General features: G+C 36.6%; 1 protein-coding gene across 2 annotated transcripts in view; it reads left to right on the top strand.

The window, feature by feature from the left end:
* galt (galactose-1-phosphate uridylyltransferase) overlaps positions 1-19,317 on the top strand; it is a 133,980-nt gene that overhangs the window by 70,803 nt on the left and 43,860 nt on the right. For both annotated transcript variants that reach the window (XM_051907629.1, XM_051907630.1), the window contains exon 8: positions 15,920-16,052. In XM_051907629.1, the coding sequence (XP_051763589.1) occupies positions 15,920-16,052 (133 nt within the window). The remainder of the gene's footprint in view (positions 1-15,919; positions 16,053-19,317) is intronic.

The raw sequence follows: 19,317 nt of genomic DNA, 5'->3' as shown, positions 1-19,317 counted from the left end.
GTGACTATTTGATGAAATTTACATTTATGGGTGAACTCTTTAAGTTCTCTTCTCTTTAAGTCTCTAAGGGCAAACTTACTAGAGTGACAAGAAAAAAAAAAAAAAAAACCTTTATAGAAATAAAAAGAGAAAAACATTTACAAAAGAGGAAACCTTGTGCAGAAGCCCAGGTTGTGGGCCTTCTGCCTCTGTTGAGTTCATGGAATGGATGATTCATTCTTTCATGACCGTGAACCATACAAATCCAGAATAAAAACAGTCAACAAGACTCATGTGAAGGTTAAAAGGTCCAGTTTCTTGGATAAAGCAAATATGGAAAGCATAAATAGCTGGCAAACAGCCTTGGGACCAACCCTTTGTGGGCTGTGATAAAGAAAATGCTAATGATTTCTAAGGTCAATAGGGTCTAGTAGTCGTTGATCATCTGCATGGATACTAATCGTTACTGGTTTATGGAGTCAAATTAAGTGCATATTTATATATGATTTAAGACAATGACTGCTACACTAAAACAGATGAAGCTTGGAACATCCGACATCTTTTCATATGTAGTCATTAAATATTCTCATAAATCAAAATATGTCAAGTAGAGAAGGTTAATTTGCAAGGTTTTGAACCTACGTTTCAACATTGCTTGAGCACAATTTTTGTGATTGCAAACTCAAACTAATCTCTTCTTTTATATGTAGAGTGCTTTTAGATCAGTAATTTTCATTAAATTGGTCGCAGGTGTGTTCACATACTACATGGGAAAACAGTGTTAAATGCAAATAATATAATAATAAGGCTTATCAACTTATCAAATCGAGGAGAAAGCACAACTCATACCATGTTTTGTTGACGTCAAAGGCTGTCCATCCAATCAAACTACAGTATTTTGGCACAAATTTTGTGAACTAATTGGCTTTTCTGTTCCACAAGGTTGTTGATTCTGAGTTAGCACGACCGTGGGACCCGACACAACAGAGTGCAGAACAGGACAAGTTTTGAATTGCTGAGTGTGGATGTGGAAGAGAAGATACTGATATGTATATGGGGGAAGTGGGAGAAAGAAATTACTTGTGGGCTCCCGCAAAATATAATTATCTAATAATAACAGAAATGTGTAACTGGAGATCTGAAGTGTAGTGCATGTGGAAATTGGAAAACATAGCCTATAGACACCAGAACGAGACAGAATCTAACTGGACCGGAACTGAAAAATCAGCATAGACCTTTTCCTATGGGGTATTAAAGTTTATATTTAATAAGGATTAGTTCACTTTAGAATTAAAATTTCCTGATAATTTACTCACCCCCATGTCATCCAAGATGTTTACTGTATATCTTTCTTTCTTCAGTCGAAAAGAAACTTCACTGGGGTACAATGGATTGAATTTTTTTTTTTTTTTTTTAAACCACAAATGCTCGTCGTGCACTGCTCTGCAATGCGCCACGCATTACATAATCACGTTGGAAAGGCGGAAGTACCGCAGTAGGGCGAAAAATCTAATTTTCTCCTCCAAATTCAAAATCATCTGACATTGGTGTTTTACCTTTTTTGTAAAGGGTGTAGACAGTGCTAGTGCAAGACGAGCATTTGTGGTTAAAAAGTATATACATTTTTATTTTTATTTTAGGAAATGACCGATCGTTTCGTTAAACAAGACACTTATTCCTTGTCTGGGATCGTATAAGGCCTAGTGCCATTTGAAGCTGCATTCAAACTGCAACTTGGACCTTCAACCCATTGTACCCCAGTGAAGTCCACTATATGGAGAAAAATCCTGGAATGTTTTCCTCTAAACCTTAATTTCTTTTCGACTGAAGAAATAATTCTGAAGTGAACTAATCCTTTAAAGTGTAAAATTGAAAATTCTGTCATTTAATAACCCTCATGTTGTTCCAAACCTGTATGAACCCATGTGAGAAATTTTGAAGAATGTTCTTTTCTCTCTTCCATGCAATAAAAGTAAATGAGGACTACTACAAAAATGACAAAAAGCACAATAAAAGTATGATTTTTGTGCTGTGTTCTGAGTCTTGTGAAGCCGTATGAAAACAAAATTTTAATGATTTTTTTCCCCCTAAATTTCAATCTCCTCTGCCATACCGCTCATATCTTATTTGCACTTTCAAACTTGCACTTGTAGCAAATGGATTTTCAGTGAATTTCGGCCTGTTCCTCGTATAAAGCTATCCCATGGCCTCAGAACACTTTGCCAATTCCAATAAAATATCATGTACAAATAATATATACATATATATTTTTAGCTTTACGGACTTTACTTTCATTGTATTGAGAAAAAAAGCTGTGTTAACACTCTTCTCAACACATCTCTTTGTTTTCCGTGAATGAAACAAGGTCATACAGGATTGAAATGACATGAGTGCGAGTAAATGATGACAGAGTTCTCATATTTGGAGGAACTATTCCTTTCAGAAATTACATTGTGCCATCTGGTAGATTTTACCCCAACGGCGATATAGCTAAGACTCTGAAGATTGTTAAATTTGGTAAAGTTATTTCAAAGCTGTGAAGCTATTGTACATTCACTTGTTCAGGGATTATTACTCCCTTATAGTGATGTTTTTTGTGGCATTTTTCAAAGAATCTGGAAATAAACAAAAATGCAGATCACTTTGAAAAGGTTGAAAAACCAGGTTGAGAAATCTCATTGGCCATCTGTGCTTTGGCTTGATGTATTGAATGCAGGAGATGTGTTTATTCACACTTTGTTCTTTATGCTAATCAGTGTTCCAGCTAAATTTGTTGTTCGGGGTCATGTCTTCAGAGAGTTGTCGCTTCGACTGACGTTCATCTCTTGGCAGTATGCCCCCGCCTTCCTATTTATGATGTTGTTTGCAATTAGTTAAAATACGAATTGTGTGTGTTCAAAAGAAGTGAAACTCAACAAAGGCCAGATATGACAAGAAATACTGATTGTTATGTCAACATCCAATCATTAATAATTAGCATTGCCTCGCTGTGTTTTGAGACTGATCTTTGTGTCTAATTCCGAATTTTCCCAATGGACTCATTGGAAAACTCATTAAGCTGTTTTCAACGCCACACTGTACACATCCTTCACTCTCAGCAGAACATTGTGTACATCTTTCTTTAGAAAGATGTTGAACAATCAACCCTAGACGTTGCCTTCACCAATGAGGAAGTAAGATATGGAAGGAAACGTTTAGCCAAAGGCAAAGTCCCTCACTGTAGATTATTACTGATTGTTTCTGCATAGCAGTGATCCAAACCAGCCACTGTTTCCCAAAGATTTCCTCACTATCTCAGGGGAGGCTGCTAATGCTGTTGTTTGTGGAACGTGCAGTGCAGATGCTTCTAGCAAAACTAGATGTTCTTTCTTTAACGAGCTGAAGAAGAAATTACAGATGAGCAGATAGTGGGATCTGATGTGCAGCTAATCAGTTCTGTTCAAGAGGAACCGGGCTGAACGTTTGCCTCTGGCGTCCAGTTAGGCCACAATCAACCAGCAACAGGGAGCTCAGCATGATGTCTGGTGTTTATGAAGAACTTTCACATCACTTTACTCACGTACTTGTCTTACTGTTCTCTGATTGCATCTGATTGGATTTCTGATTGGATTCTATTTCTTGGGTGCACACTGTATTTTTTTTTTTTTTTTTTTTTTTTTTTCTTCTTACATGATTTTGCTGTCTGAGACAAACTTCAGGGATTGTGAGAGTTTTTGATATGAATTCTAACCTCGGGTGAAGTTCTGAAATTTTGTGTGACTTCTTTTGTAAGTTAAAAAAAAAACAAAAAAAACAATGAGATATAGTCTCAGAAAAATAATAATTACTAGAATAAAAAGTTAATCAAGTCAAACTTAAATGTTGAGCCAGGACACCAAGTTTGATGTACTTTTAAAAGTTTGAAGTTTAGAGTTTCTGTAGACAGATAGATAGTCAGACACATAGAACTTTGATTGATTGATTGATTTGACAGATTTGATTGATTGATTGATTTCATTATTACATATTTTTTTCCTGGCAAAGCATTGGCAACAATAGCAGCAGGACTTGCTTGGGTTTGGCTGATACCATTTCAGTGTGTAAATGTCAGAACATACTGTTGACCTACAAATGCCTAGTCAGTGCTGTCAGTCCTCACTAAAGCATTAGCTCAGATGCATATTGTGCAGTCTGACTTAAAAAGAGAGCTGATGTCACACTTTGCAGCTTATTCTGGACAAGAAGCACTTAGACATGCACTTAGACAGAAGATGATACGCAAAGTGACCAACCATTGTTTAAATCTTGTTTACTTTTTATTAACTGCCTCAAACAAAACTAATGAACCATTATTTGCCATGAACTCAGAAGCGTTATCGAATTCAGTGATTTGTTCTTCCCAAGAAGCACTTATTGTGGCAGTCTGGGAACTTTAACTTCAAATATAACAAAACACAACTTTGTTTTCTGGCACACTTGCAAAAATCTATGGTGATCTGACTAGGAAGTTGAGTAGAAGCCATTGGAATTGGGTTTTGCCATGTATTCACAAAATGTAATTTCATGCAAAAATGCCAAAAGCAACTGAAATCACTTGCTTCGATTTGATTGGCTGGCTTAATGCTATTTCTGAGAGTTGGAGGTTCACCATGCCTGGAAACAGTTGTATTTACAAGATACTGTAATTGCTTGGCACAATGAATACTTCTGAGAAAAGATAGTAGATAACTACTATACAAGCATTTAAATATTAAAATTCAATACAAAATCAATCAGTACTTATAGTTTTGATGGACAGAAATTAATATTACAAAGTAATTGCTATTTTTTTTCAGTGCAAAAAAAAAAAAAAATTGCAACTGTGACTGCACCTTAAGTGGACGTGTATGAGGTCTCTGCAGAACAGAAGTGGGTGTTTCTAAATTTGTGGGGTTTTCAAACTGGTGGATGTTTCTAAATCATGCAATGAAATTGATGCCCCTTACCTGACCCCACCCCTAAACACAACCGTCACTGTGACATGACCAAATTAGGTAACATAGTCGAAAATGCCTCTCTGTTGTGGCCTCACCCACTAATTTGGTAACTCCCATTACTGTCCAGCAGAGACCTATTCTTGAAGTGGACCAGAGATTATGCCGGTAGTCAGAAGTCTTGGTTAATAGCTGCATTATAGTATTATTCAACAAAAAATACCCAAAAAGTACAAAAGAATCATTTGAAGTAAAGGTTATAAGTAAAGGTTAGACTGTTGACATCATGACAGTGAACATAATAAATGTAAAGTTCATCTGTCTGTACATCACATGACCTTCACCTTCAGTGACTTCATTCTTTGTGGAAAAGTATGCCTTGCGCAAAGTTCCTTGTGAGGGTTCTCTGAGGCATTGGCACCTTATGAAAGAGATTAAAAGATGAGAGCAGGAATCCAAAAGAATCACTGATATGTCTTATAGTCTTTTCAGTAGGTACATTGACTCCCTGAGGGGATGGGGGCGAATTTCTCACCAATGGTGATAAGACTGTCAAGATTACAAATTTAGTTTCACTTCATGTTCTGGGACGTGTTGATGTATTCCCTGTCATTAACGGCTTGGGTATAAATTAGTACCTATTGTTTTATGGATGAGTTTTGTACATTCAATACATTATAATGCATTAGTTGTTTTTCTTTGTATATTTAGTACAATATTATGAATATTTTTCTAGTGTGAGTGCATCCTCATGCTAAATTATCCACCATAGTGTGGTCCACCTTCAGTGTATTTAAGTCTTTAAGAATTTTTCACAGGTTTTCATCCATCTAGTGAACATTTTGGTTAAGAACTTTTAATAAATAACCCTATGTATGAGCTATAGTGGTGTAACACACAAATAAAGGTCACCCACATGTGAAAGGTGAAGCGGAGATTGTGTATGTTTGTACAGTCATGTCTCATAGACAGTGGAATTCTCCTTATCTCAACACTCATTGGCATCTCTTCTCTAAACACCTCCATCCATTCTGCTGCTCCTTCCCCGTCCATTTCTCTCAAAGAAGAAAGATCTCTCTGTTTTCCAGACAAACCTGTGACATCAAGTGTCATTTAGCGTCTTTATAAAAACACAAGCAAATTTCTTGCACGTTGATGTCTTTCATGAATTTATTTCATAGCTGGGGATCAGATAACATCACAAGAGTTTGCCAGTTGGAGGAATGTCTAAAATGTAGGACACTTAGATATAACCAGTATGAACCGTCTAGCTGTAAAATATTGGCACTGTTCATACATACAGATATTTATATAGTCAACATTCTTAAAGGGATAGTTCACCCAAAAATGAAAATTCTGTTATCATTCACTCACCCTCAAGTAGTTAGGTAGTAGCAAACAGATCTCACCCCCCATTGACTACCATAGTATTTATTTTTCCTACAATGGTAGTAAATGGGGGATCTGTTTGGTTACTGACATTCTTCCAAATATCTTCCTTTGTGTCAAAGAGTTTAGAACCCAAGAGGCGACACTTTGATACTTTTTTGGCAACAGCCACTAGATGGCACTCCAGTAGCGTGGCCACCATTATGGGGTGAAGATACTAACTGGACCATAGAATCCTTCGCATCTTACGCACCCAAAATCTGCGAATTTCACTGCCAAATCAGAAGCGCAATAGAACGTTTTTTTAAATTAAGTCACCAGTAAATTGTATGGCTCCTACAGTAAATGTTGTATTGTCTTATATATGTTTTATTTTACCAGTTGTGGAATCCAACCATTCATCCATCTGAGGTAACGTAGTTAGCTTACTTTATTGAATATTTCCATTTTATGCAACTTTACACATTTATTAATAGTAAATTAATAATTAATAAATTTAAGATCATCATGTTTGCAGCGAACAATATATTTCATACCTAGTGGAGTAATAGTAATAATAGTATCTAGGTCTAAATTGAAATAGGCTATATTGTACGTTTTAATGTATCACGCTACAAACATAATGATCTTATAATACATGATGCATTGCTGTGTCCGTTATACCATAATTCCCACTTTTGGACACTTTTGCTTTAACGGACATTAGACAACACTGCAAAAACAAGCTGTTATAGTCATATATTTATTGTCCAACATTCCCAATTTTTCTGATGCATGTCCTTAATTTAATTTCATGTTGGTATTAATTCAGTGTTTATAATGCTAATACTTGAACTTCAAAGAATTTTAACCCAAACTGACTGGGTTTCTAGAGAGCAAAGGTTTTGTGAAAAAAAGTGGAAGACTTAAACACAAAGTGTGTAAAATAAACTGTTAAAAGGATTTGATGATCACTAGTGATAGTATTTTATTCTGTGTTGTCATCATTCAGGTTGGATTTCAGCTTTAATGTAAGTTTTTTTTTTTTTTTTTTTTTTTTTTTTTAACAAAGCAGCTGATATTACCATAGAAACTAGTGGACTGCTGACTGGCTTTCACCCCAAAATGGCGGAAACGCAGGGCCACTGCTGGGCGCCGGTGTTGCAATGGAACATTCTGTTGAGTGTCGCTTCTTGTTAGTGTATATTCTTTGTTTGTGTTCAGCAGAACAAAGAAATTCATACAGGTTTGGAACTACTTGAGGGTGAATGAATGATGACAGAATTTTCGTTTTTGGGTGAACTATCCCTTTAATATTAATATATAAAAAAAAATATAATAGTTTAAATATAACTGTTATGGACTCTTATTTTGATATTTTGTTTTGATTCCATTAGCTCCTGTTTCCCCATCCTGTTTAGTTTCGGTTTCCTTGGTTACTGATTGGTTATTCCTTGTTTGTTTCTATGGTTACTTATGATTTGCACCTGTCTCTTATGTTCGCCTGGTATTTATACCCCCTGTTATGTTCAGTACTTTGTCGATTCTCATTTATACTTTTGTGGTTAATGTTCTTTCCTAAGTGTATTTCTGTGTTCTACGTATTTTGTATTATAATAAAAGACTGTCTAATTCATTCTGCTTCATGCTTAGAACTATTTTGATAGAAAAACCGACCGAAAGAAATTAGTGATGGGCTTACCGACAGTAAGCCGCCTCCTCCTGGAGCAAGAGGAGCATTCCCTTGAGGACCACACAAGGCATTTTCTCGACCTGGCATGCCTTACTCACTACCCTGACCGCTCCCTCTGTGTGTTCTACCAGACGAGTCTCAACAAGCGATCCAACGCACGCCTGCCCGGAGATGGTCCTCAAGGGACTTTTGGGGATTACGTTGAGTGGGTGCTCCTGCAACGTGCTTCCCCTTTCACCATCTGCGAGGCAGAGGAGGAGCCCGTCAGACTCCTCCAGTTCCCTCCAGAGTCCTTGCCCTCGAATCTACGCCTGTCCCGTCTGGCTGTTTGGGTGCTCCCGTCCCATCCGGAGACCTTTCTCCTTCAATATTCCTGCATGACTACCTGGTCCCATCCCCTCTGCTGGTTCCGTCCAGTCCCCTGGATCCACCATCTCTGCTGGAGTCGTCCAGCTCCTCGGCTTCGACTCTCTGGTTCCACCTTGGGCTTCCTTATCCTCAGTTAGGCACAGTGTTATGAATTCCCTGACTTCACCTCAGGCCTTCAGGCCCATGTTTCCACCTCGGCCTGTCAGCCCGTCAGCTCCGACCTGGCTCTGCGCTCCCTCATCTCCACCCTCCCTCATCTCCACCGTGGTCCGTCAACCCTAGGACTCCTCCGGTCTCTCTTGTCTCTCCAGCTCAGCCTCGGTCATTCATTCCTCTGCATCTGCCACAGACTTCTGGGTCTCCAGCTGCACCCTCCACCCTTCGGCTCCATTATGATCCTCCCTTCCTCTGGCTTCCTTGTCGTCCTCACTCCTTCAATCATCACCCCAGTCTGCCGAGCCCCTGACTCCGCTTTGGTCCTGTGAGCCAGCGGCTCCGCGTTGGGCTTCCGGGCTGTGGTCCTAACCAAGTTTGGTGTTTTGTTGTTCCCTCATATTTAAAATAGTTAAAAGATATATAATATTTTCTCATATTTTGATGGTTTAATCAAGCTTGCAGGGTCATTAAAACAAATCCCCAAACCAATCCACTCTGGACATTACTACATAAAATTTTGGCCTCTGCTGTAGATTATCCATATTAAATAGAAATAAAATAAATTAATCTATCATGGTTACCACAGTGTGCCTTGCACGAAATAATACTGTGGTAACTAACTTTCAGATCTAAGAGCTCTCTGAGTGCATGCTGAATCTGCAAGTGGAGTATGAAAAAAATCTAAAAGAACATTTAGATGATGGAAGTGCGTTTGGATAAAAGATAATGACTCATATGGTTCATAAAAAAAAAAAAAAAAAAAAAAAGGAAGGACATTCAGAACATTAAAACGAGAGTTCCTGCCTCCTGGCCTTGCTGCTAGCCCTCTCAAAAAGTGTTGTTTCTGTGGAAACTGCTATTGTTCTTGCTCAAGAAATTGTTAATTAATGTGCTTGTAAATGAGGCCTAATTGGCGTTTTAATAATCGGCGGGTGTGTAGTCACATTGTGTAACAGAGCTGCTGCTGCTTTTAAATGTTTAATCACTTGAGTGGCGTCTCTGTCATGTGACTCGCACTGATCTGTGCTTCGTGACTCTGTGTGTGAATGATGTCTTCATTCTGTGAAATAATAGGAGGAAACAACTGCCTATTTCCCAGTGATCTAAAGCAAGTTTTCACTTATTTTTGTGTTGGAAAAACATGATGCTTGCGCTCATAGTTGACATTCCTGTCAATTTTTTTGGAAATTGACACAATACATGTGCCAAATGCTTGCGTGGTGTTATTGTCAGCATTACAGCAAACAGTGACGCATTGTGGGAAGATTGCTCCCAGATTGTTGTCATGGTGGATGTAGAACACCTTGTACCACAAGCAGTCTTTTGCAGACAGCAGTTGTTCTAAGTTTAGTTTAGTTAAGGGAAAACATCTCAATGCCATAAGATTTTCATGAATTATTTGACATATGTATTAGCCTTAAAACTCAAATCACTGAAGAAGAATGGCACTGGCATATGCTGAATAATTGAGATGTTAAATCCAATTAGTTGCTGACAAATTAAGTTCACAGATTCTTGAGACATGCGACAAAACAGGCTACAGGACTGGAAAATGCTCTCTGTCCTTTTTATTAATTTACTTGCATTAAAATGCATTAAAATTCACACATGCAGTGACACATTCCTATATTTAAATTAATTTTTATATTTTTGTGGATATAAATTTAAATCATTGTCCTCATATCATATAGAAGGGATGGCCTCATTAAAATAATAAAGCTCTTAAAAATAAAATCATGGCATAATCTCTTAATTAAAAAAATATTTTAATAAAACTGTAATATTTGAAACACTTTTGTCAGTCAAATAAAAGTCAGGGGGGAGGGGGGCATTGATATTTATCAATTAACAAGTCATGATATTTGTAATAAAATACTTTTTACCTTGAAAATATATTAATAAAATATAATGTAATATGTGTAACATTTTACTTTCCAATGAAGATAAAGATGATCCAGATTCAAAATAAAAGTTACATTTATTAAACAGAATTTACTTGAGTACATACAAAGGTGAGAGTCTATGAAACAGTGTGCATTGCACAAACAATACCAGACAAATGAATGAACCAAACTGAGGGACTTAAATACACAATGAAAAATGACCAGAATACAAACAGGTGAGTTCGTTAAATCAATTACCATGGTGACAAGTGGCAGGAAAATGAGAACAAAGGAAACAGGAAACCATAAGCAAACTAAGAGTCCATGAAAATGAAAGTAAGACAAACTATGTGAATGTGACAATATAAGTGTGTACACTCACATGTATTTAAGGTATACATGAAATATATTTACTTTTTATATCACTTTTGTTTACACCACATGACGTTTTTAGATTATTTTCTTAAGTAGCATAAGCTTTTCAACAGCCATATGAAACCAACATGAACACAAAGTTGAAACTTGGCATATGTGATTTTTTTTTTTTTTTTTTTTTTCCTTTAACGTAGACATTTTAATGTGTCCATTATTTTGGAATAATCTGTTAAAGGAATAATTCATTAAAAAAATGAAAATTCTGTCATTAATTCTGTCAAGTCTCTCCAAACCCACTAGACTTTCGTTCAAACATGCTTGAGCTTCTGTTTACCATATTTGTTGTGCTCTATGTATGTGTGTTGATGAATATGTGAATAAAAGCCTAAATTAAATCTGTTCATCATATAAAACGATTGTGTCTATTTAGAAGACTTGGATTAAACCGCTGGATTCATATGAATTAATTTTATGATCTCTTAATAAACATTTTGAAGTGTCAGTTTTGGGTGAACAGACTGTCAATGGAAGGACAGAAGTCTCTCAGATTTCATGAAAAATATCTAATTGATGACAAAATTGTTATGTTTGGGTGAACTGTCCCTTTAAACATGTTAAAAGTTACTGTATGGCTTCAGAAGACTTGGAATATAGCACATGTATGGACTACTTTCATGGTGCTTTTTGTACTTTTTTATGGTATGTAAACTTTTCTTAAATTTTTAGAATGTCTTTAAGAATTATTGCAGATTTGACTTTTACAGTACATTCAAAAATCCACAAGTCATAGAAATATAAAAGTAACAAAAAAACAAAAAACAAAAAAAAACCTGAGAAAATGACGTTCCAGGTCTATCAATCTGTCTTTGTCGATCTCACTGACGGCTTGCCCAGACTGCCTGTCCCAGCTGTTTCTGTCCATATCTCTTTCTCTCTCTCACTATCTCATGTTGGTGCTGAAGGCCTGCTTTCTTCCCCTCTCCCCCTGCAGTCAGAGTGTGTGAAGATCATTGTGAAACCAAGGCTGTAATCAGTCGCCATCACTCACTGCCAAACAGAGCTGCGCTTTGTCAAACGCCACCTCCTCATCAGTGCTCGCTGCACTGTAGCTGCCACACGTCAACTTCAGCCGTTTTGTAATCCATCACTGGATGTCATGTTCCAAATCGGCCCTCCAATCCCGTCCTTGGTTTCCTCGTCATCACTGGAATTTACTCAGGTCATTTTAATCGTACGTCGGTCACATTTTATGAGGGTTAAATTCTTTGCATGGCCCTCAGGCTCATGAAAGTCCATTTTCTTTTTCATGACTTGAGTTTTAAATGCCCTGGTTAGGACTCCAGGGCAGCGCCGGAGGGAATATCTCAATGGCTCTTTAAAAGTACAGTTCCCACTGATTGCAGCTGACAAACTGCAATGCAAAGCCATTCTCCAGACATGTCGAGACATTTTTTGACTGGGTGGCCTATGTGGGGCACAGAATCATTCAAGGGTTTTCCAATAAGGACTTCAGCTGTAATGAATTTAACACTTCTAGTTCTAAAGATCCTTCAGTTCCAGTATTTTATTAATATTTTTAATGGAACCAGTTCTGATATGAACCCATGAAGTATATTGAATTCTATGAATTAATGTACCTGCTTTCTACTCCAGTTTATACCAGCAAGGTTATAACCGATTCTCTTTGTTTCTAAACTGTTTTTGGGCTGATAGTGACACATTCCCTCCGTCACAATATTGAAAAGTATGTGAGATTACAGTTATTATGTCTGTTAGATTAAAATCTCAATCTTAGGTAGAATATTTTTAGCCTCTGTCATCAGTTTAGAACCAGGCGCCTCAACCCCTGTGATGTGTGGCAGCAGCAGCGCGAAATCTCGGGAGAATGACCAAGCAGACACAGAGCAAGTCTAATTGTATATTGTGTGCCAATAGTCTTCATCAACATCTTAAAGAACTTATATCTGTTGTCAACTTGCTGCGTGAAAACTGACAGTGGCCACACTGACTTCTTTGAGATTGTCAGTGGCATTAGACAAGGGTGCATTCTGTCTCCACTGCACTTCCTCGTCTCCATTAACTACATCATGCGACAAGTCGGAATATGTATTGGAGTCGGCATCCAGTGGTCGGAGCATGACCGCTTGGGCGACCTGGATTTTGCCGAAGACATCACCCCACTGGAGGAAGATGAGCTGAAGCTGCAAAATGCAATGACTCTATCTGTATACAGAAGCTAGCAAAGTCAGCCTCAGAATTAGTGCAGAGAAATCAAAGATCATGCATGTAAATGCCATGGCCCAGACAAGAGGAATAGCAATTGGAATGCAACGGCTTGAGGAGGTGGACAAGTTTACCTACCTGGGCAGTGTCATCGCCCAAAACGGCGATGCGGAGGTGGATGTTAAATGTCACATTGGGAAAGCGGCAGCTGTCTTCCAGAGAATGAATAACATCTGGTCCTCACCAAAGATATCCTTAAAGATTAAGCTTCACCTCTTCTCCACTTTTAGCCTCTTTTGGTGAGTGTTTAGAAGAAAGCAGCTTCTGAGGCCAGTCATGTCTAGAGTTTAGAAGTCATGTAATGAAACCTGAAAACATTTGGATGGACATTTTGTGGTCTGGTGACACAAGTTGAAATTTGTGACCTGAAAGCAAAGCACAAACCAAAGTCAGCTTAACACAGCTGTGTTACTACTCATCCTGGTGAGGCTACTTCAGTACGCAGGGTGGGCATTAAAGTCAATGACAAAGCAAATTTTGAAACTTTGACTCTCAATCACTGTAGTTGTAGCTTGAAGAGTTTTTTTTTTTTTTTTTTTCTCTCGTTGTTGACATGTCAAGAAGATGCTGTTTTTGATGCCATCATTATTGTTTGTATCACTGTGTATCAAGTGCTGAGGAAGATCTGGTGCTGAAATTTAGATATGGTAATGGGCATTTGGTTTCTGACACACGCTGCGAGTGGTAGACCAATCGCAACAGACTAGGCCATCTGACTAATCAGAGCAGAGTAGACCAATCACAGTAGACTGAGCCATCTGACTAATCAGAGCAGAGTGTGCTTTCAGAAAGGGGGGTTTAGAGAGACTGAATCTTTGCTTTAAACATTTCAGACACTGTGACTGTGTCCGAAGGCTGAAAAATGCTACCTGCAGAGGATGCATTTCAAGGTAGAAAAGGTCAAGGTGCATCAAGGCACGAATCCAATGTTAGCTTCACTTCCTGTCTCCTGAGATACCTTCATCTGATTTATTTTTGAAGGCAGCATAGACGTATCCATCGCTGCCTTTGATATCCCATAATCCTGTGCGTTCCATTCTGTGACAGTTGAGCTAAAAAATATGGCATCTGAAACTTGCAGTTTGTGTGTAAATGTACATTTTTGACCAATGTTTTCCACATTTTATGTAATTTCTAGCAAGAATTGAGTATTATAGTAATTAAATATTTGCTTAGTTTTCATGAAACCTTCTCTATTTTGTTGCAAATCATTAAACTGTTATGCTGGTTTAGAAATCTGTCAGAAATCAGTTTTGTAAGGCACATTTGTGCACAAACGCTGCCTGCAAAGTTGTTGCCTGAATCCTGCAGTAGATTGAGCTTTTCATTGCAGTCCACGGAACCCATCCAACTAATCTGGTAAAGTTGGAACACATTTGCATATACGAATGAGCCAAAATTTAAGTGTGCAAAGCTCCCAGGCACACAAAAGAAGACTCTAAGTCTGTCACACTGGAGAACTGAGTATTTGTAAATCAAAATATATATTTTGATCAAAAATCTGTTTAATTTATTTGGAAGCTAAAGGAAGCATGTCCACCTTAGTGTCCATACGATACAAAATGCAACAGTTGAAATGGTGTCTCTTCACAGGTCACACCTTTAAAACATATAAGCCTGTTACGATAATCAATATATCGACTTACCGCACGATATATGTACATGACCTCGATCATTTTTGGTGACACGATATATTGCCCATTATGTTTACACAAAAATGAATGTCACCAACATTTGCCGATTGCGCTGCCTCTGTCATCTGGTATGTTCTCTGTTATCTGCTCTCTGTGTCAAAGGCGAAAACGGGGCTCAGGCAGCTCCTTCATACACATAGTGTACGTTGACATATAGAGAAGGCATGGTTCGGGAAGAATAAGTTACGGTGCAAATAAACGTGACAGCGTGAAATGGTGCACACTCACAGCTAGCATTAAGGCCATTTGGACACGGCAGTCGAGGGGGTCTAGTTCATTTTCACAGAGAATGCATTTTACATTCCTCTGCACTGTTTTTCCTTGCAAATGTGTGCTAGACGGACGAATTTGACCATTGCGCTTGCATCTTTCGCAGCATCTCATGCATGACGCGGCGTTATAAACAAGTGGTACTCAAGTTAAAAGAAGTTCTTCAACTTTTAAAAACACACCTCTAGGAAAAATAGATTTAGCAGCAGATATGGTCTGAGACATCTGTGCCTTTGTTCATATTGACATCTGACTGCCACATAGGGTTTGTGTTTTTCAGCAATAGTGTGCACGCGCCCCTTACTTTGCTGAGAAAAGAAGGTCAGGGGAAAATCTGTAAATAAATGTCTTTTGTGAATTGGCAAGTGTGTTTTTTTTTTTTTTTTTCTTCTTTCTTTTTTTTTTTTCCTACTTGTTATTTTGCACTTTTTGTTAGCAAAGGTCTATTTATTTTTTATTTTATTAATAATTCAACATTATTATTATTATTTTTTGACATTTCAATTGCAGTCTCTAAATATTCTTAAGAGTTTAGTTCATTGTCATTTGAAAGTGCGTAGGCCTACTTGCATTATTATGCTGTCATATTATGATTATATATTCAGTGGCATAAAATGGTATTTAAATGACAATAATATTGCATATCGCAATTATTTCTTGGACAATATGTCACCCAACAAAAAGTAGTTATTGTGACAGGCCTGAGTACATAGAGCATTTTTTGGCTTTAAAGCTCCATTACCAGAATCTTGGGAAAGTGATTCGGAAAGTGTTGTACAGTAGCATTCAAAATTGCTAAGGTGAAGCATCATCCTTGGCTTCTGGAAAATTGAATAACATTACCTAGCATGATATATTGTTTTTACTTTATGAATTGTGTTGTCTCTGATCACACAGGAGCGTGTGGTTGTGGAAAATGAGCATTGGTTGGTGGTGGTGCCGTATTGGGCTACATGGCCCTTTCAGACGCTGCTGTTACCACGACGACATGTCCTGCGTCTCCCTGACCTCACGGCCCAAGAGAGAGACAGTAAGACTTACATTGTTTTTGTTTGTTTGTTTGTTTGTTTGTTTGTAAGGGATGTGTGGCATATTATGTTGCAGTTTATATTTGTCTAAATTATCCAGTGCTTCTGCAAGGTTTAAAATAATGACTAGTTGAAAAGTAGTAAACTTCATTCATTCATTCGCCAGTGTAGCTAGGTAAATAAATAAATTAATTAATTGAGTATAATTTCATTAATACTCATTAATTATAGTATATTAGTATATTAATGTTCTGCAGTACACAGTGTGTATAAATCTCAATATCACAGTTCAACTAAATGTTCTGTATTACTTTTACTTTTGGCCGTGACTTTATAGTCATTCCATTTGGGCTGAATTATGAGGATGTTTTTTTCCTCTCAGACAAATTTATTTTTACGCTGTAAATTCTGATGCCGCAGGAGAGAGCTCACATTTATAAACTCCCTTTGGTTTGCTGTCTGTTCTTAACATTTCTGTCTGAACCTTTAAAGACACCTTGCTGTATCTCTTCCTAAAGTCTGCTTTGACAAAATATCTTTTTAAAACCTCACGTCTCCTTGTCACATCGCCCAGTGCCCTTTTCCCGCGTTGGACTTGACACACACATTGACACCTACGCACTTCTCAGATGTTATTAAAGTTGCCCTGTCAGTGCCAGAAAAAGTAAAGAAGAGGCTTTCGAAGCTGTGACACCGGATAAACATTCACCTCCTGGATACGTGTCTCTCACGCTCACAGGCTTAGTTCTGACAGACTTAATCCAGTATGTAAATAAACGTCAGGGAAATTACCGAGCAGGTCAGCTGTTGTCAGAAAGAGCGGCAGAGAACCATGCTAGATCACAACCCGGCTTTGAGCCTGCCAATTATAAAGACCCAGTTGACATTCTGACGCTTTGAGACATGAGGGCTTGTTGTTTGTTTTTGTTATAAAGCACTGTTTTGAATTGTAGCTTGAATGGTTGATGACACATGTTGATGTTATTGTGGCATTGGCTTTCTTTCAGGAATCTATTTCCTTTTATGTCTGCGGAGATGATAAACCAAGCGGTAATCTAGTTGCATGAACGCACTGCTTCGAATGGCAATGGCGAATGTATACAATGTGATAGAATGGTAGCAACAGACAACCAATCATGATCTAAAGAAGGCTCGCCTATTTAAATATTCATGAGCTTTGTAGAAAATTTGAACAGTGACGACAAACGCATAAAGCCTGATCCACTTTGCAGTCAGATCTGACTGACATATAAAGCAACCACCCACAGTTGTTTTTATTTGACATTTAGGGGTGGGTTTATCTAAAATAGTTGATACCACAATAATAACTCTTAAATAAAAGAAGTGTGTTTAATTGTATTGAATGTGCACTTGTAGTATACATAACCTGCAATTGTTACCTTAAAGAGCTGATTTTGTACTTGATTTAACCCATAAAAACTAATTTTGTTTTGTATAAATTACTGTATTTTGATACTGTACTGATTCAGCAATATTAAATTAATATATATATATATATATATATATATATATATATATATTGTACTTGCTGAAAATATATACTTTCAGTATATATTAAGTGTACTCAAAGACTATACGTACACTTTTAAAAAGTGCACTTTGTAAAATGTGAAATTACTTTAAAGTAATTTCATTTTGAATCATTGTTTTAATATTACTTTGTCTTGTTTTACGGAGGTAAACTTATTTTTATGTGTTGATTAACATACTAAAGCACATGCTTAGCACTTAATTATAATTTTAACTGTGTTGTGTTGTTAAATAATGTTATTATTTTATTTTTAAATTCAACTTCAGCATACAAATATTTTTTTAAAAAACATTACATACAAGTTTTAATAGAAATTACATTAATATATTTTAGTTTTGCCATAAATTCTTGTCAGTATATTCAGCAGTAACTTTAACCATATTTCAAAGACAAAAAGGTCATTCCGTGTCAAATCAACCAAATTTTGGAAACTTCCCCGGCCTTAAAAATCTAGAAGGATATTAAGATATCTTGAATACTTTTAGAGTTATAGGCATGACAACTTTAGAAAAAGAATATTTATGGAACTCAGACAGGTATGTTCTATATAATTGAGCTGATACAAAAAAAAAAAAAAAGGTACATTTTTAGTTTTAACATTATTTGTTCTATAGATATTCCTAAAGAAAAAAGTATCAGCTGTATGCAAAGTGATCCACATTTGGTTTTTGACCAAAATGTGTATAATTTACCAATTTACTCATGGAGCCACATTAACATGCCCATATCTCTGGAATTGAAGCATTGAGGGCCTTTAAAATGAAGATACAAAAAGGAAAGTTTGTTAAGAACCAGAATCTAAAAGGATATTAAGTATTATCTTTAATACTTCTTGAGTTACAGGCATGCAAACTTGAGGCAAAAAACACAAGAAGTGCTTTTTTTTTTTTTTGCCATTTTGAACTGTCACTGTTGGCATATAATGAAACAAAGATTGCTAAAGTCAACATATTTTATTAATAGACCTACCAATCTAAATCTAAAAATTAAATAATAATGCTGCCATCTTTCTAAAGTCATTTTTTACACCTCTGTAAATTAGCTCAAAATCTCAGGTGAAAAATGTAATTTTGACACCCCTCTACAAAATAGTGGATTACTCAGTAAATATACATCTTTGACATTTAATATTTTGGCTTTCATCACTATTTATGCTTGTCTTTCTACAGGAAAAAAAAAAAAAAAAATTGAACCAGGGACCTCTGGTTGAGTTGACATGGAATGACCCAATAGAGTTATGAAATTACATATAAATATGTACTTCTCTCCTACTTAAGTGTGTCTCCTACTTAAAAAGTATTTTAAAGTTAATTGCATTTAATATAAATTTAAGCTATAATACTTTTTTTTTTTTTTAGTTAATTGCAGTTAAACTTGCAATTAAGTGTCCGAAAACATTGCATTCAGTATATTCTTTTAAAGTATATTGCTTCCGTAATAAGCACTTTTAAAAAATAGATAGACAGACAGACAGACAGACAGACTGTTGAATGGATTGACAGACAGACAGATAGACAGACAGTTGAACAGATAGACAGAGTTAAATAGATTGACAGACATTAAGTGTCCGAAAACATTGCATTCAGCATTCTTTTAAAGTGTATTATTTCTGTAATAAGTACTTTAAAAAAAAAAAAAAAAAAAAAAAAAATTCTAATTTTTTTTTTTTTACAAGGGAGAACACTGTCGGAAAAAAATTGTCAGCCCATAACTGT

Source organism: Ctenopharyngodon idella, chromosome 10, assembly GCF_019924925.1.
Source record: "Ctenopharyngodon idella isolate HZGC_01 chromosome 10, HZGC01, whole genome shotgun sequence".
NCBI classification, from domain to species: domain Eukaryota; kingdom Metazoa; phylum Chordata; class Actinopteri; order Cypriniformes; family Xenocyprididae; genus Ctenopharyngodon; species Ctenopharyngodon idella.
Note: the sequence above shows the minus strand (reverse complement) of the source record. Positions and strands in the feature narration are given on the sequence as shown.